The sequence below is a fragment of the Tasmannia lanceolata genome, unplaced genomic scaffold (assembly GCF_043159265.1).
Source record: "Tasmannia lanceolata isolate RefF3 unplaced genomic scaffold, GAP_Taslan_0.1 ptg000037l, whole genome shotgun sequence".
Lineage (NCBI taxonomy): Eukaryota > Viridiplantae > Streptophyta > Magnoliopsida > Canellales > Winteraceae > Tasmannia > Tasmannia lanceolata.
The window spans coordinates 43,844,812-43,866,606 of NW_027518714.1; the positions used below are offsets into that span (position 1 = coordinate 43,844,812).

General features: G+C 38.7%; 1 protein-coding gene across 3 annotated transcripts in view; it reads left to right on the forward strand.

Annotated features, from left to right (window-relative positions):
- LOC143862240 (uncharacterized) overlaps nucleotides 1-21,795 on the forward strand; it is a 113,657-nt gene that overhangs the window by 9,632 nt on the left and 82,230 nt on the right. For 2 of the 3 annotated variants that reach the window (XM_077373251.1, XM_077373249.1), the window contains exons 4-8: nucleotides 5,430-5,473; nucleotides 5,747-5,789; nucleotides 12,096-12,165; nucleotides 12,236-12,303; nucleotides 19,183-19,234. In XM_077373251.1, the coding sequence (XP_077229366.1) occupies nucleotides 5,430-5,473; nucleotides 5,747-5,789; nucleotides 12,096-12,165; nucleotides 12,236-12,303; nucleotides 19,183-19,234 (277 nt within the window). The remainder of the gene's footprint in view (nucleotides 1-5,429; nucleotides 5,474-5,746; nucleotides 5,790-12,095; nucleotides 12,166-12,235; nucleotides 12,304-19,182; nucleotides 19,235-21,795) is intronic. The other variant, XM_077373250.1, reaches the window with a different exon arrangement.

Sequence of the window (21,795 nt, forward strand, 5' to 3'; positions counted from 1 at the left end):
GGGTATCACTATTGACCTCGAAGGTTTGCCCAACACTCCAGTACTACCCTCTGGTGACTTCAACAGAATCACGGGTAGATAGACCAAAAATGAGAGACTCGCCAACAGACCAATATGACCCCTCAGGTCAAAGGACGTTTAAAGGGTTCTGTCTGGTAGAATAGCTCAACTTTCTCCTGTCCACAAGCTATTCTAATTTGATCCTGTTCATAATGCAATCTCATTGTCATACCCATTCTATCTTGCTTAGGGTCCACTACCCAAGTAATTGAGATAAGTCACTCCACATCTCGTGCATGTAGGCAAGATAGATGCTAGTTGTATCCAGGAGGAGGTGTCCATCCTCAACCCCAACTAGGAACTACTAAGGTCTGCAAAGAACCGGAATCCCATATCTCCTTAGGATCTGTGAATCCATGAGTATAGGTTTCTTACTTTGCTACCTAAGGACAAATACGTGTCAATGATAAGTAATGTATCACACATATTTTACTTTAGTACCAATAAATTGTCATGAAAAGATACTTTTATTAATTAACATGCGAAATATACTGGGTTCTAGGGCACCAACTCGAACAGCCCGCACACTTATCTTTCAAATGCGGGTCCCTAAAGCATATTGGAGTGATGCCGTTCTTACCTCATGTTTCTTAGCTAACTGGCTTCCCCCCTCGGTCCTTGGTGGTAAATCTCCATTCACCGTGGTACATCCTCAAAGAGATCCATTTCCTCTCACCCCGGGTCTTTGGTTGTGTTTCTTTGTTCATATTCTTAGTCATGGTCTAGATAAATTGAACCCTAAGGCGGAACGATATGTCTTTCTGAGCTACTCTTGTACCTAGAAAGGTTATCGATGTTACAGTCCACGGTTACGTTGATCCTTTGTCTCCGCAGATGTCACATTTTTTGAGTCAGAATCCTTCTTTACTACTTCTCATGAGAGTAGTGAAGTTGTACTTGAATCGGAGATCCCTCCTCGTCCTCCTCCGGCTACTATGAAGACATATCAGAGGCGTCCGAAATCTGCTGCCCATCACCCTCCGCTCGAGGTATCGTCTTCTCTACCGGAGATACTAGCCACTACCTCGCACGTACCTCTACGGCCCTCTCTGGATGTTGCTACCAATTCTCCTTTTTCTTCACGTACTTGTTCACATAGCACTACACATCCCATTTCCTCTGTTATTTCATATGTTCGTCTTAGTCCTATATTTCGTAGCTTTGTGCCCTCATTGTTTTCTGTCTCTTTGCTGCAGTCAGTGCCAGTGGCCATCGATCATTTAGTTTGGTGCGCTGCTATGGATCTTGAGATGGCCGCTCTTTTGGCCAATTAAACTTGGGATTTGGTACCTCTACCTCTTGGTGCTCGGCCAGTGGGATGCCGTTGGCTCTATGCTGTGCTGTCAAATACTTACCCGACGTGACTGTTGAGCACCTTAAGACGCGCTTGGTTGCCAGATGATACACTCAGACATTTGGGGTTGACTACCCAGAGACCTCCCCCTTTGCCAAGATTCCCTATGTTCGGGTCTTTATCTCCCTTGCCGTCAACCGAGGATGGCCACTATATCAGCTAGATGTGAAGAACAACTTTCTTCTTGTTGACCTCACTGAGGTGTACATGGAGCAACCTCCTGGGTATATTGCTTAGGGGAAGATGTCCTCAGTGTATTGCTTGCGGAAATCTCTCTATGGCCTAAAACAATCTCCTAGATCATGGTTTGGGAGATTCAGTGATGCTATCATGTGGTTTGGCATGAAGCAATGTGCCGTTGATTACTTCGTCTTTAGCCACCATTCTGCTATTGGATATGTTCTTGTGATAGTATACGTTGATGATATTATCATTACCGGAAGTGACTCAGTGGGTATACAGAAGTTGAAGGCCCTCTTGTAGAAAGTTTTGCACCAAAGATCTGGGTCTCCTTAAGTACTTTCATGGGATTGAGGTAGCCTATTCTAGCAGAGGCCTTTCCCTCTCACAAAGGAAGTATGTGTTGGACTTATTAGATGAGACATGTTATCTTGGGGTGAAACCTGCTACTTTTCCTATGGATTCGAATGTAAAACTTCTTCCAGAGGAGGGGGATTTATTAGATGACGTTGTCAGATACAGGAGGCTAGTTGGCAAGCTCATATATCTCACAGTCACTCGCCCAGACATCTCATTTGCTGTAGGGATAGTCAGCAAGTATATGAGCTTACCTCGTACCTCGCATTGGGCGGCGTTGCTTCAAATTTTTTCTTAGATACTTGAAAGGTGTCCTAGGGAGAGGCTTATTGTTTAAGAAACATGGTCATGAGAAGATAAAAGGGTTCACTGATGAAGATTGGGCAGGATCTCCAGCAGATAGAAGATCGACCACTGGATATTGCACCTTCGTAGGAGGTTAACTTGGTGTCACGACGAAGCAAGAAACAAGATGTCATAGCTAAATCCAGTGCAAAAGCCGAATTTAGGGCCATGGTTGCGCTCCCTTTTGTCAAAGATCACTCTTGCCCCTTCCTCTCATTCTCAGTTGTATTATGATGCTAGATTTGTGGATCAAACCAAGCTATTAAGTAAGGCTAAGTTGAGCGACATTTGTAACAAGCTATGAATGTTTAATATATACATTCCAGCTTGGGGGGGAGTGTTAGGTGTACATAAGTGAGGGGGAGCAAGTCTCCAACTCTTCTTCTCTTATCCTCCCATCTTCTTCTTTCCTTTCAACAGATTAGTTCCCAAAGGAACAAGAGGTAAAGTTTGTCTTGATTCCACTTGGAAGGAGGCCATATAGTGGTGTCAATGGTTGGAACAATCTTTGTACGATGTCCTGAAAGACCTTTACAGAAACCCTGTGTGCTAGATTTGGGAGATTCAGGTTTGAATATGTCATAGGGATCATGGCCAAATTGCGACAAATTGGTCATTTTAAGGGCTGTCAAGCTGAGTTTGAGAATCTCTTGTTGGATGATGAGATTTTTAGAATGCTTCATGATTAAATTCTTTGTAATGTGGGTGACCTACAAGCTTGCTTTAATGTGCAAATGTCCAAACCAAGCAATCTATTGTTTCCATTAGATTTGCTCATTTTCTTGGATGAGAAAGTAATGTTGAAATGGCAACATGTGAAGGCTGCCGCGACCCACTTGGTACATTAAAACTCTGTTGGGAGCTCTAGGACCACCACATCTCCAATCCATCGTCTTACAATATATAAAATGAAGGCGCGTGAAAATTGGTGGGTGATTAAAAGTGATGCAAGGCAAATCCCACGAGAATTTTTAATTGTCCCAGATCAAGCTACAAGAAAATCCATCAAGAGGAACCTATGTTTTACCACATTTGAAGGCACAATTCATTGATCAATAACCCAAAGCATCGATTGAGATCCCAAAGCATCGGTCAAGAATTTTAGCCATCGATTGAGGGAAAGTGTGAAAACCATCTACAAACTTTATTTTTGGGATGTTTTATTTTAGTTTTCTTTTTTTGGTTGGTTGTTTCCTTAGAGAATTAAATTTCGTGTAAGTGCTGCCATTATAAAATCAACCCCATTTTAAGGTTTTTGGGATTTTTTTATAGGGCAGTGATAAATCGACCCCTTTTAACGTAAAACGTTGGGCGTGTTAGTAAAGTTTTCATATGCCGTTAAACACCGTACAAGTGTACAACTCACACGCCCTAACGTTTTCCGTTAAAAGGGGTCGATTTAAGATATATGGAGGTCGATTTATTACTCCCCTTTTTTATAATGTTATATATATTTGATTTGGGATTTACCTATTGGGGTTTCCTTTATTTTGAATGAAAGTAGATTGAATTTCATCTTCTTTTCTTGATTTTTCTCTATTCATCTTGAGTACATAACTTGCAAGTGGGATTCTATTCCTCAAATTCATGTGTTCCATTTCTGTACTACATCAAAAAGTATGGACACATGTAAGAAGAAAAATACTATTCCTGGATAGAAGGTAGCTAGCCATATGACTTTGATGGGAGTGACTGGGATGATCGATGTTGGGGAGAAGAACAGATTTGCATTGAGCCAAAATAACAAAAACTAGAAATTTTCATTCATGCGTTGGCACCTTAAATGATGCGTGTCAAGTGCTACATCAAGAGACAACCTATCACAATGCTCATCGACATTGTACCACTCATAACTTCTTAGATCGCATTCGCGCTATGGCTAAGCACAATGGGTGCTGAAGATTGGTTTGAAGTCATGATTACATGGAGAACATTTATCTAGTATGCAAATCTTTGTAACCGTTGCACTTTTATCGCATATTAGTATTTACTATTATTGGGTGGATGTGATGTAGTTTTCGGAGCCCAACGAGTTTTGTTCCACTTATTTGGGACTTCATTGAACTTCAGACACATTTCATGTACCAAATTGAACATATGCACAGAAAAGGAGAGTATGAGGTGCCCAAATGACGCAGGACGGGTATGGAAAGATCATTATACATGAGGCTCTGATACTAATTGATGTAGAACGACCTATGGGAGGAGAGGAAACTAGGGATCTAAGAATTGGGAATGTTTAAATAGGGCGCAGATCTATAATCTTGGCGATCTATGATCTCGGATTTTTAAAGAGAGGACAGATAAAAAACTCCAGATCTGACCTCTCGTATTTTATTGATCTGAAAGTTTCAGATCGTTATAAAACCTCCTTCTCAACTCAACTCAACTCAACTAAGTCTTTGTCCCAAACTAGTTGGGGTCGGCTAATGAATCGTTTAGAATTTTTTTTTTATAAAACCTCCTTAAATTTAATAAAAAATTACTCAAAAAAATATCATAAATAACTCTTGGATGGGCTTTAATGGGATCTATCAATAAGCAATAGTCTCCAGATCTGGGAGATGTGCCATATGGGTGATAAGGTCAGCCTTATGAACTCGGGATAGGTAGACCTCCTTCCCTCTCTAGTACAATGAAACTTCTACAAGGCTTTTTATATTGTTTGGTGGGAGGATGATGGATCTTGACTCCCCCAAACCTTGATCTGCTCTTATACAATTAGATTTCTTTAGGTTTTGAAAGAGGAAGATACAGGAGATGAAAAGAAAGAAGGAAAAAATGTTTGTGTAATATGTTATGCTGCTCATCATTTAGCATCTCTTTTTAAGTGAAATATTCATTATGAAAAACTACCTTTAAGTGAAATATTACTTGTAAACTACAAAGGAAGCATAAGAAAATAAGAAGAAAACATAATTCTCAACAAATATTTGGTTCCTTTCTTGTAATGTTTAATTTTTCATGTTTTCAATTACTACTATAGGGATGGAGTTTTACTCATTTATGCTATCATTCGATTGAATCTTGGTTGTCAGTCTGTCCTTTAATTACTATTCATTTGTTTCGATCCTTCTTTTAATTGTTATGCTTTTTTACGTTCATCTTCTTGACTCGTGACGTTTATTTTCAGCCACGCTTTGGTGCTTCCCAGTTTTTTTGCATCACTTTTAGGGGGTTAGTATTGATTCTGTTGATGTTTCTGCCAACCTTAAGCTTAGATTACCTTAATCTTTTCGACTACAATTCGGATTCTCATTATATATAATAGTTGTTGACCACTTTAGTTGACAACTTTGTTTGTGTGAATAATCTTTTGTCTCATACAAGAAAATGCTTGTTGGATTTAATAATTTAGAGTAATCATATTCTAATTTAATCAACATTCTCATACTTAGCTTTTATGGTTCTTTTATGCTCTCAATCAAATTGTTCTTCAAATATGTGCAGGTGTAAATGGTCCCATTCATATCACTATGGTTACCACTTCAAGGTTGTATTTTTTTTCTTACGTGTTGAGTTTTTCAATCATCATCTTTTTTTTTACCAATTCCTGTTATTCTTTTTCCTGACATTTTCCTTTTCTAGCTTAAAGTCCGATATTTTGTTACATCTGAACTTTTTGTAATAAATAGAAATATATCCTTGAAGAGATGGTAGAAAAGAGTTCAACTAGATGGTCAGAGGATTGGAAGTGCCCCTATTGCCTCTACCCACAACTTCAAATGGCGGAAAAGATGCAGAAGTTGCACGCAACCTAAAGTGAAATCGATCCTCTCACCTGTTACGCTATTTGTGTGTCTGTGTGCGCGGGGGGGGGGGGGGGGGGGGGGGTGCTGGCTCCAAAGGGAGATCTAAGCCAGGGGAAGGTAATAGATCTGGGGTCTGGTCTTCCTCTCCCTGTAAATACCTTAACTTTAGGTGGCGGGATCAATGCCGTTGGTGTCAACGGACCAAAAAACCTTCAAAATGGGTAACCCGTGCTAGCTCAATTCCTCGGCCAGAGGTTGATTGTGGTGATGATGATCGATGGCCTGACTCTGGTAAAATTTTCCCACATAAGGGTTCACGGAGCCCATCTTTATCTATCTCGGGTAGGGAAGTGGGTGTACGAATGGATACCCTAAAAGCCTGCCTGATAGGGAAAAAGAAAGATCATAATGGGACCCTAGAGGATCTCTGGTTTTGGGCGCAAAAGTCTTGGGACATTCCATCTTTACAATGCTCTTGTATCTTGGCGGAGGACAAGATCCTTTTTATGTTTGAATCAGAGATGCTGGCAACACAGATTCTCGCTAAGGGATCTGAGGCTTTGGGTAATCACTTGCTCTCTCTCTCTCACCGTGGAAAAGGGAGTTTCTTCAAGGTGAGGAAGTTCTTTGGGTTAACTTTTATGGTATCCCATTGCACGCTTGGGCCGTATCAACAGTGGAGGCTATAGGGAGTCTCTTTGGTAAGGTTGTAGAAACCAAGATTGAAGGCAATCACCAGCATTGTATGAATTTTGTCTCCGCCAAAATCCTAGCCCCCCGTTGCCGTTTTCCCAGTTCCTGTATTAGAATCAGGATTTTAGATCAGGTCTATTCCATCGGGGTTGATCTTCAGGAAAGTAAAAATGTGACTGTTCATCCATTGCTGAGTCCTCTACCTCCTTGGGCCTTGCTGGCTTGGGCAACTACTCGCCGGCTGCACGATCCCCGGAGATTCATGGCTGGTTTCCCCGTGAGCCTTCGGCTCCCTTGATGAATTCAAATTTCAAACCTAACCAATCAAATCTTCCGGTTGAGTCGCCCAAGGATGGACCTACGATAGGACTCGAGAAAGGTGTGGTGGGACCTGAAAATAGGAGTTTAGGTCAATCCTGTCTGTCCTTGGCGGGACCCGAGCTAGTTAAGCTAAAGGACCCTCTTGCCCCTAGGCGAAAAGTTGCTTGGCTGGATCTGTTGATGCGGATGAAAATCATAAAGATTGTTCCAGTCGTTGGCGTTGAACAAGTTTTTATATTTTAACTACTGTTTTCGTCATTTTATTTGCAGTATTTTTAGAGGGGATAAAATCTTGTTCTTTTGGGCTGATTTTGGTATTTTTAGAAAGGTTTTTCGATTTCCTATCTAAAGAGCCCAAGATTACGTGATTGGACTTGATTTGGCTAAGTTATAGGCAGTTTTAGAATATGGTAAGTGTCTATTACGGGATTTACTAGTTTAGGTAAGTTTTAGTCAAGGTTTTATTTATGTTATTTTAGATGGAAGGCTATGATTAGTTGCTTGGGTATTAAGTTAGTTTTTGGGTTTTCTTTTCTTATAAATATATGTTATGTAAGCATTGTAAGAGACTTTTGAATATTGAATAGAATTGAGATTTTCTTTTGTGAGAGCTATTGTGGCTTGGACTTCTTCTTCTCTTCTCCTCTTGGTGGTTTGGAACCATCTCCTCTCATCTCCTCTCCTCTATTATCATTTATTTCTTCAATCAAATCAGCACAAAGAAGGTTAGTAAATCAGATTTTCTTATTTCTTTGTTCTTGAACCCTAAAATATAAAAACCCAAAATACATAGATCTCTCTCGTTCTTCAAGATCTCGTTTCGAGACTTTCAAGGATTGTTTTTATGATTAAACCTTAGCCTAAACACCCAAGAACCATAGCTTTAAATTCCTTTTGAGTCTTATTGAAAATTTGCACCCTTTTCAACCCCGAAAGCCCTTTTTAAAGATCCATAGCCTAAACCTACCATCAAATCAAAGCCTAAACCTTAGATGAACCTTTCTTTTACCTTCTAAACCTTAACCTAAGATTTGGACAGATTAAACCAAAATTCCAGATCTGCAAAATTACCAAAACGCCCGTTTGGCCTAAATTGAGCTAATTTGACCCCGTGTTGCTGCTGCCTGTAAAATAATCACGTGTTAATTCAGCCCCTAGGTTAGTCTTTTAAGTGTTTTCTAATATTCTGTGTTAGCCCTAAGTATTTCCTAAACCTTTATCCCATTAGGAGTGTAGGATTTTTTCCTATTCTAGGTATTGTCCTGCATCATCTGTCCACCAAGAAAATCAAGTTAGATGTCTTCCATTCAAAAGCAAGGAACACCTTCGATTATCGAGCCCCTGACAGCTATCATCATGGTTTAAATCTCATGGCCAGGGTGTCAAGATCAAAAGAAAAGCTCCTTACAAATATTTTGGAGAATCTTTTGGAAGCAAATTTAGGGTCAAGGAAGAAAAATAGCCGGCTTTCAAATCTCCTAAAAATATACTCCCAATCGGCTAGGGTTGGTTCCGTTTATGGTTAAGCCATTAGTATTTGTCCCCAGTCGATTGTAGATTTTGGCTTTTTGGATTTGGGGGCCCCACCTTTCAGTACTCTCCTTAGACGTGAGGCCATAGTGACTAAAGTGGATCACTGAAGTCTCCATTATCTTATTGTTTCTTGGTTGTTGGGGAGTGGGCTATAATCCCTATTTATTCAACACGCGTTTTGAGTACTTCTTTGTTTTAGCACTCTTTTTTAGGAGCAGAATTTTTTAGGGTTTGAGACTGGTATTAAAGGGTATCTCTAGTTCAGTATCTTGAAGAGGTGCAAGAGTCACAAAGAAGATTTCATCGGATTTTCCTTGTATTATTCCTCCTCACCCTCAACAAAGTAGGAAAGGAAAACCACGGTAATACATGCGAGTCTTCTTCTTGCTCTGGAGGACGAAGTAGACTGCTATTCATTGAAATCTTGGTATTAGAAAATATCCTTAAGAGGATGAGATTGATGATCTATGATGAAGAGAGGTCTTCCAGATCTTCTTTGTAAGCAATGGAAACTACTCAAGTTAGAGTCTCAAGACAGGCCGTTCACATTGTATAGCCTTTGTGGGTCTGCCACGGTCAAAGACACCCATTCGCCGTTGTACAAATGCTCTTTCTTCAAACTACTGTTGAATGAAGAAAGGGCTGCGAGGAGGCAAACTTGGGAAGCTAATAAGGCGGTGGGTATCCGGCTGTTGGAAGAAAGGATTGCAAGCAGAAAAAATCCTGGATTTTTGGATCGGGTTCCGGAGGACCTCCTCATTGATATGCTGGATTTCGAAATCCAGCATATTATGGAGGAGTTGGAAAAGTGTTAGGCATAGGCGAGTCGTCTAAAAGTACAAACTGAATGACTATCTAGATGGTGATGACAAGTCTGTTTTGATGAATGCCATGCTTTTCCACCCGAATTGCAAAGATGGGAGCGGGATCTCAAGGAATAAAGGATCTTGCAGATGCTTCTAAAGGTTTCAGAAGGGGTCGTTGCTAGTAGAAGACAATCTTTTTAAGGGTTTTGGAAGGGAATGGAGTTTTTGGTCTGTGTGTAGTGTAAGGTATGCCCATAGCTTGGTGTAGTAAGAAAGGGTCTTGATTTCTGTTGTTTTTGTTCGACTTTCTGGCTCAGGGTATGTCCTGGCCAGCTTTATCTGTTACCATGTAATGGCAGGAGGGACTCCTGGTCCCCAATGAATTTTTTTTAGAGTATTAATGAAATTTCGTCATCCTTCAAAAAAAAAATAAAAATCCTTGAAAGATAAGGTTGAAGATTAATGGCGACAAAGATAAAGTTATGTACTTGTGATTTTTTCTGTTCTAGGTGTAGCCCTCTAGTTCGTTGAAAATTTTATTTCCCTCACGTCATGGATAATTTGGAAAGAGAAAACTGATTATGTATTCAATGGTGATTACAAAAATTTATGTTTGCTAATAAATAATCCAGTTGTAGATAATTGAGAATGAGCATTGAAATAATCTATTATCTGATGGCATTTCTCTGCAAGATATAATTAATGTTTAGATATCGACAAGAAAAGATTTTCTCCCCATTTGAGACCCCATGATTTCTGGGTGGCTCCTCTAGCTGCTTGACTCAAGCTAAATTTTGAGAGACCATTTGAGACTCCATGATTTCTGGGTGGCTTCTCTTGCTGGTTGACTCAAGCTAAATTTTGACAGAAGCAACAATATCAAAGTCTCTCCCATTGACAATTTTGAGATTGGTGATCTAATTTGGGACTTTAATGGTAGGGTTGTCTTGGCATATGTGGTCCTTGCGGTGAGTCATGCCAAAGAGGCTAAAATTCATGTCCCTGGAACAAACTGATACCCTTTTCGTTTCAGATTATGATAACCAATGGTGAGCCCCCAAACCGATTCTTGGGCTCAAAATTAATGTAATTTGAGTCCAATAATTGGTTTGTGGGCTCACCATTGGTTTTCATAATCTCAATCGAACGGGGTCTAAGAAACTGGTTCAATTCACTGATTACAGGTCCTATAGACAATACTGAGTCAGGGCATCTTGGAGTAGACTAAGAAACTGGCTCGATTCACTCAATAGTAGTAGGTGGCTTAGGGAGGACTCCGCCCTCTTTGTAGGTAATGTCATTGGGTGCTGCTTATCAATGTGATACATTAGGTCTTCTATTCCCTTATGCCCTTGTTTTCTTGTCTTGCCGAATATTTGAAATTTCTTAAATCGATGTATTGTGTTGTGCTATGGGAATTGACTACTACGTTGATGACATTGGTGCATACCTTGGGCACTAATTGGAGATCATGGTTTCAACTTCCATAATATACCATAATTTTAATAAATATCTTTGATGACCTCAGTGAACTTGTGGAATCCTTCCCCCTAAATATGGGTGTTGGTCACTATTAATGTTTAGAAGATTCTCATCATCACCGGATTCATGTTAGAAGAGAAGAGACAGGAGATGAAGTGAGGATGAGAAAGAGTGGAAGTAGAAAAGAAGGGAAAAGAAAAAGATTTTCGTGGAGGTTGAATCCCCAACCCGCCTACCCCAACTAGTTTGGGACAAAGGCTTAGTTGAGTTGAGTTGAATCCCCAACCCCACGACTATAAGCCTTTTGTAGATAATAGATATCAGTTTAAGACTATTTATTATCTGTGCCATGAGGGCCATCCATGATGTGCCTTATCTAATAAACAAAAAGTAAACACCTGAAGGAATTTCAGTGAAACTTGGTACAATTCTAACTGATCTTTTGACCTCATAAATGGAGTTTATATCAACTTACTAGTGTAGTTGGTATTTATTTCTTTTTTTTCTTTTCTGAACAGGCAAACATATTTTATAAAAAGGCAAGCGATTACAAAATAGGAAACATAAGACTCTAATAGAGCACATGGAAAGGAAAACGAAACGATCACAATATAATTTTATAATGCCAGAAAACCTACATCTCTAATTGAACTACTAAAGTTAGCAAAATTATGTGCCTGCGAATTTATTTCGCGATGAACGTAGGGGAATAGATAATTGGAAAAAGTCTCTGAAATAACCATCATCTTCCTAAGCATGCTCGAAAAATAGCAAGGTGGAGGAGAGACAGACTTTAACCTATTAATGTCCTATAAACAATCGTCTTTAATTCAAGCTTTGCAAAAGCTAATATTCACTAAAATGTTCTTGCCACTCCACACAACCTTTACCTCAGTATTCATAGCTTGATCTTCCCTGGTTGATCTGCAGTGATTAACATCATTTTGCCAGTTGAATCAAATATTGTTCATCCTAGAGCTTGCCTAAGCTCTCTTGTTTCAAAAAAAAAAAAAAAAAAAACTCGTAGATTTCGTGAGTATGAAAAAAGACACTATGATGCCTTGAGTTTTGGAATTCATCTTAATTCAGTCATACATGTCTGGACTAGAAGATCTGTTTTGATTAGTGATATTAAGTACTTCTTTGTGCAATCAAATAGCTAAAGTTATTGTTAATCTTTGTTGTATTCCTTCACACCATGACTTACTCAAGCCTGAACAGTAAACTTTCCAACGAAAGTCGGAGGCATCTACTTCAAAATGCACATGCTGTGATGTTGCTGGTATGCTTGTGAACTTTTCAGTATTTTGTACCTTTTTCGTCCAATTTCACCTTACATTTCTCTTACACAGGCAGGGGGTGTCTTGGGTGCTCTCACATATGTATTTGCTGAGCTCATTATTTATGTTTCTGCTCCTGGGTAAGCGCACCTTTCAAACTGCAATTTGCTTCGCTTGTTCCATGAATATTAATTGAAGCAGCTGATAGAGAAAGTGCACTTAAGAACTTGTTACAATCTATATTGCTTAATATCTACTTGTGGTGAACCTATTCCTTATACTAGAGCCTTTTAAAAAAATTATTTATATCACAAGATTTGGTAGTACTTTCTCAAATTCTTGGCGGTTGGCACGGAAACGGAAACATTTCGGTTTCGGTGGAAATCTGGAATCACGGAAACATATGAAAACATATGCAAATGATGAAATTTTTAATCTTTTAAAAAAATATGTGCAAATGATGAAAATTTTGAAACTCTGGGATTATGTGTGCAAGCCTACCAAAGAAGGGGGCCTTGGATTTAGAAGATTAAGATGGCTAAATAAGCCATTTTGGAAAATGGTTGTGGAGATTTTGCGAAAAGAGGGATAGTGGCACATGTCAGAAGCTAAACTCACATGCATAATTCAGCCGGAGGACAGATCTCAGCATTTCTGATGGTTTTGGCTAGGAAAAATCAATGAAGAAACAAAATTCAGCTAGATCTGTAGCTTAACAGGAAGGAACTTCAGGTTGTATTGCGGAATTCAGATCCAATGATGGAAACTGAAAAGAAAAGCGAACTCAGAATGGAGGATCGGGGGTTTCTGCAATCAGTTATAGAATTCAGTTGGTGGAAAACTGAATGTAAAGTAGATCTGAATAGAAGCTTGTAGATGCTTCAGATCAGAAATGTTTAGGAAGAAACTAACTGCAGTTTTCTGACCAGTTCACTAAGAACAGTAGTAGAGGAACTGGACCTATGAAATTGACAAACAATATGCAACATAACTGAAATAAAAGAATTAACATAAATACATCAAACCGAGAATGATAAAAACTGCAGGTTTTGCAGTGAGTGGACTTGCTGTTCTATGAGGAGTAACAGCAGAAGCAGATGCTGAGAGTGAGTTTATATTATACGAGGAATAATAGCAGGAAACAAAAAAGAGAGTTAAAAACTGTAGGTTCTGCAATGTGGGACCATATCACATGTTGTGTACTGATCTAAGAAGAGTAATAGCAGGAGAATGGAAACCAAAAGTAGAAAAATTGCAGGTCTGTAGTGTGAGGCCAGATCTCATAGACAGATTTGCAATAACAATCAATTGACAATAGATCCTGCTGGATTTAGTGACTAATGATTGTGAAATTCAGGTTTGAAACAGAATTATGCAAACTGATTTGCATTGGACTTGAGTTCAACAGTGATTTCCTGTATCAACTCTACATTGAAGACAGAACTCAGGTCGTGTGGGGAGAAATTCAAGAAAAATTAACCTGATCACGGCAGATTTGGTTAGATCAGAGAGAAGTTCATGCTTAGGTATTCTTGAGTGGTGTTGCTTAGGCAGAGTCTAAGTGTTGTTGCTTTCTGTTCTCCGGCAGAGTAAGTGTGAATTCTAGAGTGGCGACAGAGGAATTATTCAAGCAACAGTGGGCAGCAAACTGAAGTATAACTGTTCAGCAATCTTGTATGAAACAAGATCCAAGTTAATGAAGAAAGTTTGTAAAAAAGCAACAACAAGCTGTTGCCTGCAATTCCATTTTTTCAGGAAATGAGGTGGAAGAAGACAACATTCTATCTCCAATGCAAATCACATAACTTCTCTTAAAATCAACAGAAAATTGAAAGTAAAAAAACTGAAACGAAAAAAAGACTCAAGGGGCTTTATATACTACCCCTTTACAATAGAAACTAACTAATCCAAATGGAGTAACTATCATGGTGAGTTGTCAACGGCGTACTAATGTGCTGTCAATGAGTTAAGCTATCAATGAGCCGTAGGAACTAACTACTCCAACTTAAATAACTGTCATGCAAGCTTTCAATGAGGAGCTGTCACATGGCAACTGTCTTGACACTTCATCTATCCTATTCACCTCCATTGTGTTTAGTAAGGGCCAGCAAGAAGCCTCTCAGATAGTTGGATCTGTTTGGCGTGGTCCCTCTTCTTATGAAATTTATCTGCCACCTCTTCTACACAATTTCCTTCAGCTGATTCTCCTGCATTAGAGCATTAGATAGCCTCTGGAGAATGATGATCGAGTCTAAATGTGGTTATAGCTTTGGGGGCTGGAAGTCTAAGGATGACTTTAGAGCAGTGTTTAAAAACGCGGAATGCGGCCGAAGAAAAACCTAGTCGACTCGACGCGGACGCGGCCAAGAACGCGGTTGACGCGGCTGAGTCATAATTTTTTATAAAAAATAAATTAAAAACTTAAATATGTGAAACAGACGGTTTGGATCATCCAATGGTATCGGCAGTACAATATTTTTCAGAAAAACTCTTGAGAGTATATGTGACCTATCAAATGGACGGTATGGATTATCCTATTGTATGGGTACTGGGTAGACAACAGTCGTGCACTTTTAGGAAAAAAATTGGACTATACACCATCCACAGATCCAAACCGTCCATTTCATAAGCCATAACATTAATGGGCTGTGCGTCATTTTTTTTTAAAATTTCGCAATGTATTAAAGAAGGAAGGTTGACTACTTGACTTACTTGCTGGCCATTCTTTCTCCTAAAAACGAGCATGTGTCCCTAAAAAGTAGGGAAGAGGAAAATATAAAGGGAGAAAATTAAGTAGGTTTTGAAAAGAGAGCTGAAAATACAGCTGTCACAGCTTTGTTTTCCAAATCTGACGGACATTATTTTTTTCAATGATATCCTCTCTTCTTTAGCGATATCCTCTCTTCTTTCGCTGTTTTTTTCTTTTCCAAGCTTTAATGGCGGATTTTTTTTACTCGGCTCGAACTTGTCCGAGATGGACTGGACTCGCCGAGTCCGTGACTCCACGACTCGGTAACCACCAAACCACGTCGACTCGGCCGAGTTCCGAGCCGAGTCAACGAGTTTTTAAACACTGCTTTAGAGTGCAAGGATATTCGATTTGGTGAGTCATCAAAAAGTTTAGACTTCTTTTCCATGAGCATATTATATTTGGAGTTGGCAACAGTTGGAAACAGTTAGAAGATTAGATGCTGGATAGATTAATGGTGTGGTTGTTGACCTTTGAAATTGGAATTTGGCATTTTGGGATGATCACTGCTGAGGACATCAGGGTTGCTGATTCCTTGTATAGAATTAATGGGAAATTTGAGTGGTTCATTTGTTTTCGAGGAAACTTCTTTGACTGTGAGGTGGCACAAGTTGGCTCTCTTGTTAGCAGAATCAATTCGGTCTATGTTAGAAGACACGGCACAAATAGGAGAATTTGGAGATGGGATCCTAGGGAGCTTCTCTGTTCATTCCTTTAACTCTCATTTGATTGGTCAGAACCGCCCATCGCCTAGTACGGAAGTGTGGGTGACTAAGGGTTTGTAGAGAGTCAGTGCCTTTTGTTGGTTTGCTCACCTTGACAAGATTCTCATCATTGATCATCTTCATCACAGACATAAAATCATGTTTAATTATTGTGCTCTATGTGTCGCTGATGTTGAGTCTGTTGATCATCTCTTGATTCATTGTAGATTCACGCACGTGTTTTGAATTTCCTTCTTTGATCTCTTTGGGGTTAACTAAGTCATGCGAAGTCACATTGTTGATCTCTTTGAGGCTTGGGAATTCGCTCCATGGACATCTAGAGGTAGAGTACTTTGGAACCTCCCCTTTGCTATGTTCTTAGGTTCATCTAGAGGGAAAGGAATACAAGAGTATTTAAAGGTGTTTCTAGCAGTAAGCAGAATATTCAAAAGCAGATTCTCTCTCTCTCTCTCTCTCTCTCTCTCTCTCTCCGGTGATCTAGTGGGCTTCATGCCTCTCTTTATTCAGATGACTTATTTCTATCGATCCTAGGAAGAGATAAGGTGTGCCATAGTGTTTGTGGGATCCTCCTCCTCTGGCATTTCTGAAGTTGAATTGATGGCTTGAGCATCGAAAACCTCGGTCTGTGGAAGATCCTTGGCCCCTCTTCATTCTCTACAGGGGTCTCTGCCTACATGGAAGCGGGGCAGAGATGGAAGAGATCGAACACGGGAATAAGAAGCAATTTCATTGCCTTTTTGATCATTTTGATGGAGAAAGTGAACAGACCCATCGGTTGATCAATCAATAGAGGTAGGAATAAACCAATACTAACTAACTAACTAACTAACCGATACAGGGAGCAAAGGGCCTAGGTAGATGGTACGCTTCGCCTCGCTTCTTCACCCGGTGACTGATATATCTATTCATTACTCGGCTATTCCCACGTACTCACTGACGAACTGTACTAACTGGTGGGTTGATCAGGGTAGCTCAGATCTGGGAATGTACTACATGAGAAGTGCTATGTGATATAAAAAATATCATATAGTAAGGATGGATGTTGAGCTTCGTATGTCAGTTACTTCACTATGTAAATCCACCGTCCAGTAGACCTAAAAGGGAACGGCTGGGATTGGTATTCGTGTCAGTAGCCGGTACTAAGTGCTTACTCTATCTCAAGCGTACTTTCATCGGGGTCAGAGACCCAGGGAAGTATGGATTCAGTCCCGTAGGGTCTAACCATATCATAGATGATCAAATATACCTGTTTTCGTTGACCGTGAGAAGCAAGTGAATGATTTGAAATTCAGGTTATTTCATGGAATAACACTCGTATATATTGAGCTCGTAATGGTACCTCGTAATTCCTTGCAAAACAGGAACGTGGCGATGCACCTTGCCTTGGTAAGGTAAGATCACCAAAGATGATCAGTTGGATCTTTTGACAGATCCCGCTGACCACCGGGAGGCTTCGGAAGACTCCCCGCCAATGGATAGCGTAGAGCTTGTAGATTAGTGAAAACAAATTCTTGCCGGTGTCACTGTTACGTTCGGAAAGAGTCCCTTGGTTGCCTCGGTTTGATAAATCGGCTGGCTTGCGTGTGTTAGGAGGGCACGTGAAGTATCGGGGGTTTGCTGAGGAGTCATGAGAGGAAGATTAGATGTGCTTTCTTGGGGCCTAATGGCAAGAATGACTCTAATGAGGCAGAAGTGCAAGACCTCCTTTACAGTATTCACTGCATTGACCATTCTCTGCGTGGTCACCTTATCATCGAGGGAAACTTCCTCAATACTATTAGATGGGTGAGATATGAATATCGCTAACCTTGGAGATTTTTAGACATGATTAAGGAGATTTGAGATGTGTTCGAAAGGCATGATATTTTAATTAGACATCTCCGGCGATCCACTAATTATGATGCTGATCGACTTGATCATTTCAGTGTTCTCAGCGATGTATCAATTTTTTACTCTCTTCCTCTCTGAGGATCTCTGGCACTTTTGTTGCTCTCATGTTTGTTTTTGTGTGTGTTTTATTTAGCTTTTGTGTTGAGAACTCGGTCTTGTTTTTCTTCTCGTTTTTCTTTTAATGTGTGGTTTGCATGGCTAAGATCATTAATTCTTGAGATTACTCACCTGTTAATCGTATATGCATCCGGATTAGCATTTGCACTAAAAGAATCAATTGATTCAATTCTCTTTGGTATTTTGGCTGTTACTTTGGGTCTATGTTTAAAAAAAAAAAATGACAAAATCCTGAAATAATCCCGAATTTGTAAAAATATAGGGATATTTTCCTTTTAATCATTTACCGTGATGCATTTAAAAAAAATCATTTACTGCGATAATATCGTGATATTTTACGATATTTTTTTATATTTTTAAATAATTTAATTTTTATCATTGCTAGGAAGGTACACTCTAAAGGAAATTCTGTATGCGGATCAATTCGGCAATTGGAAGATGAAGTCTGGAAGGAGGAATCCAATACGAAAACTTGCTTGCTTAGAGAATCAAAATGTCCCTTTGATAGTCAAGTTCCAGCCTCTCCGAAAGTACCAGTTCCCAAAAAAGGAAAAAAAAATTAATATATCACGAGATTTTCCCTTTCCGAGATATTCTCGAGAATGATATTTGTGACTTAGCTTTCGGTGAATCCTTGTTAGTTTCAAGGTAGCCTAATTCGGGAATTATCTTCTTATCGGTTTGGTATCCTATGTAATATCTTTCTTATTGATATTACAAGATTTAGTAAGCATATTTTTTGAGATCTTACCCTTCATCGTTGGTTCTCGATTATTGTTATCATTGGGTGGCCAACATCTTATTTTGGTTTGTTGATGCTAAGATCATTCCATGGTGATCACTAAGATTGGGAAGGGAGATTCCTATGCCCATTCCAAACGGTATCAGAGCATTTTTAGAAAAGGTCTTCACAACTTGCGTGCTTTACGCCCTTCCGGAGAAGTGAACTCGGTGCATATTTTAGTGCCTCCTTTAGGTGATTTCCATATATTGAATTTTGAGCCTTGCCAAACCGTATGGAGTGTACTTACCTGTGTAGAATTCTGTATCTGAATCCTTTGTCCATAGACTAATTTTCATGGAAGATTTTGTTATTTGTAGTTGTTGTTGTTGAAGACTTTGAGGATAACTTAAACAATTTAATGAGCATTATTTAATGGAACTGAATACTTGTTTAATGGCAAAAGAGGGTGTAGAGAAAATCCCTGAATGTTGCACAATTATACACGATAATGTTTAACTTCCAATCACTATATTCCTGCCGTCTTAAATGATCAGGAGTCCTTTATCCACCTGACATGCTAGATTTTAATTGATGGTAATCACATCATTTTAATTAACCGTTTCCATTGTAGAACATTTCTTATCCTGTTGTAAGTTTCGATTCTGTTCTTATTCTCAAATTGTCACAGTTGGTAGCATTACGAAGTTATATTATGGTCAGGCTACATATGTTTGAAAATGTAATATCAATCATTGAACCTTTGTTTTTTAAAAAATTGTCGCTCTGACTATGTTGTTATTTTCATAATATACAGCTTATGGGCCTTGGCCGAGGGTCGAGTAATTAGAGAAATAGCTGTTACTCAGGTAAATTCTGATTGCATTTCAATTATAAAGCAAGCTTATTTGGATTTAAATTCCTTGTCAACAATAGATTGTTTCCAAATCCTGTTTTTGCAACAGTAAATACTTTCCTAGTCTTGTTCTTGCAAGAATAAATGGTCTATTAATCTTGTTCTAATAACAATAGTTTTCATGGTACATACTTTTAGGTCGATTGTATTAATCATGATGCAGATTTTTAGCGTATGTTTGCTTTTATCTTTTTATGATTCTAAAAATAGTGACACAGGTCAATTCTACCTGCACGGATCATTTAAAAGATAACTTGTAACAGGTGATTTGGTTATTCTCGAAGTTGAATTGATTATTATTATTTTTTTGAAATGGAAATTGATTATTTATATATTGGTCATTGCCAATCTTCTCTTCCAGATATGAAGGTGATTGCTCGTGGCTTTAGTAAATGCATATTCTTATTGGTCTCACCTTCCAATTAATTGTATATTATTCCTACTAGATTTGATTCGCATAATTACAATCAACTTCTACACGCATCCCTCTCGTGAAAAAGTGGATTAGCCTCCATTTACATGGAATATTGTTTGTTATGGAAGGTTTGCATAGTGTGAGGTTTAAAAACCTAACTTGGACTTGATGAAGGTCTGAGTCAACATTGACCTAGAACTTAGTTGAGTAGTTAATGCAGGATTATTTTAAACCAGATCTAAGGTGATTTGAAACGTTTTTAAATCTTATTATATGATTTTTTTCACATGATTTTCATGGGTATTTAATAGAAAACAGGAGAAAAGGTTACCTTACTAGTAATTAAGCTGTCCGACCTTCTGGTATTAAAACCTTGCAACTTGCTTCTCTCCTTCTCCATGGTAAGCTCCACTCTTTTTCTAGAGATGATGGCCTTCCATTCCTAGTTCCTACAAAACTTGTGGACTTTGAGCTATCTTTTACTGCAAAGCTTCTGAAGTTTCAATTGGGTTTGGGATCTTCTACTACTTCTGAAAATTTGTTGTAGGTTCCAATTATTACTCTATAATTAGGTTGGAAATCTCACTCAAGGTTTTAAATGTCAGTTTCGGTCATAGATTTTGATGAAAATCTTGTAAAATCACAGAAGTTTATTAAAATGTATGAACATGTGCAAATATACTCCTAGAAACATCACATAAGCAACACAACCATCCATATTTTTTTAACATGATCACCCACCTAATGACATTCCTTGTCACACTTTTCCTGAATAGTTAATTCCATTCTAAACTGAAAATGTATACAACCGCTTATACCTATGCTTCAATTAAACACAAAATGTATGAAAATGCTACTCTATTTATTAATTCCATAAAGAAAGTCCAATATAATTAAGGAGTACAGTATAGTGATGAAAATTTAAAGGAGTTACAATAAAAATTTAAAGTACAATATGATTAAGGATGCAATATAATGATGAAAATCTAAAGGATTTTTTTATATGGTGTCTTGCCGTACCTGCTCATAATCAAGGGTCACTCTTGATATTTGATCCTGTAACAACTTTTTATAATGTGGTACGACAAAAGTGTACGTGTACCCCATTACGAGCATGTACGTGCACACAATATAATTTCATGTTATGGAAATGCATGCAAATGATGAAAATTAAAGATGAAACTTTAGGAAATGCTACAATAAACATTTATACACCTTCATATTAACAAGACAGCGATCTATAATGGTTTAACAAGATCAACCCTTAATGACTTGCATTGTCGTGTATGTCTAAGGGTTATTTTTTTGTACGGTGATTGTATTTGGGAGGTATTTATCCTTCTATGTCATGTTGGTTTATCATTAATGGGAATATCCCAAAGAGGGAACTATTTTAGTCACTCTAACTCTTTTGTCTCTCCTTCTTTCCTCTTCTATCCCTCTACTACTCTAATCTCCATTCACACCAACTTGGTATCAGACTCATTTTTATGTCAAGGGAATCAAAGCCCTTGATTGGTCGGCACATTGGCGACGTCATTAGCCATGTGACAATGGATTTGGGATGAAACATAATAGCTTGGATGTGCATATCGTTTTAGCTTGGATGCGCATATCGTTTTCATTTTTATGTCAATTTTTTGGGATTTCTTTTGGAAATTATTTTATGTTTTCCTGATTTTTCTATAAGAAAATTTAGAAAGTCCTGTTATTTGGGTTGATTTGAGTTTTCTCTCAACTCAGAACTTGTTGGGAAGGAGGATTATTACCTTCTTTTTGATCATTTTTTTCATAGGAACATAGTGGTGGTGTCCATTTTCCGACCTGAGCTCGTATGAGGGAGTTCCATCGATTTTTATGGTTGCATTACCTGGGCGTTCTCCATTTTTAGGTTCTGTATTTTTTTTTTTATGAAATTTGTGTTTTTGACACTACTGACATCTAGGGTTGAGAATCTCCCCCTTCGGTTGGTTGGAGGTACCTCACAGCCAAAATGACCTCTTTGAATGGATCTGAAGTGAACTCATCAGTTGCTGGGCTCCGGGTACTGATTTTGGCTGTGCCCCGATCTCTATGGGGACAACCCTAATGTGTAAATC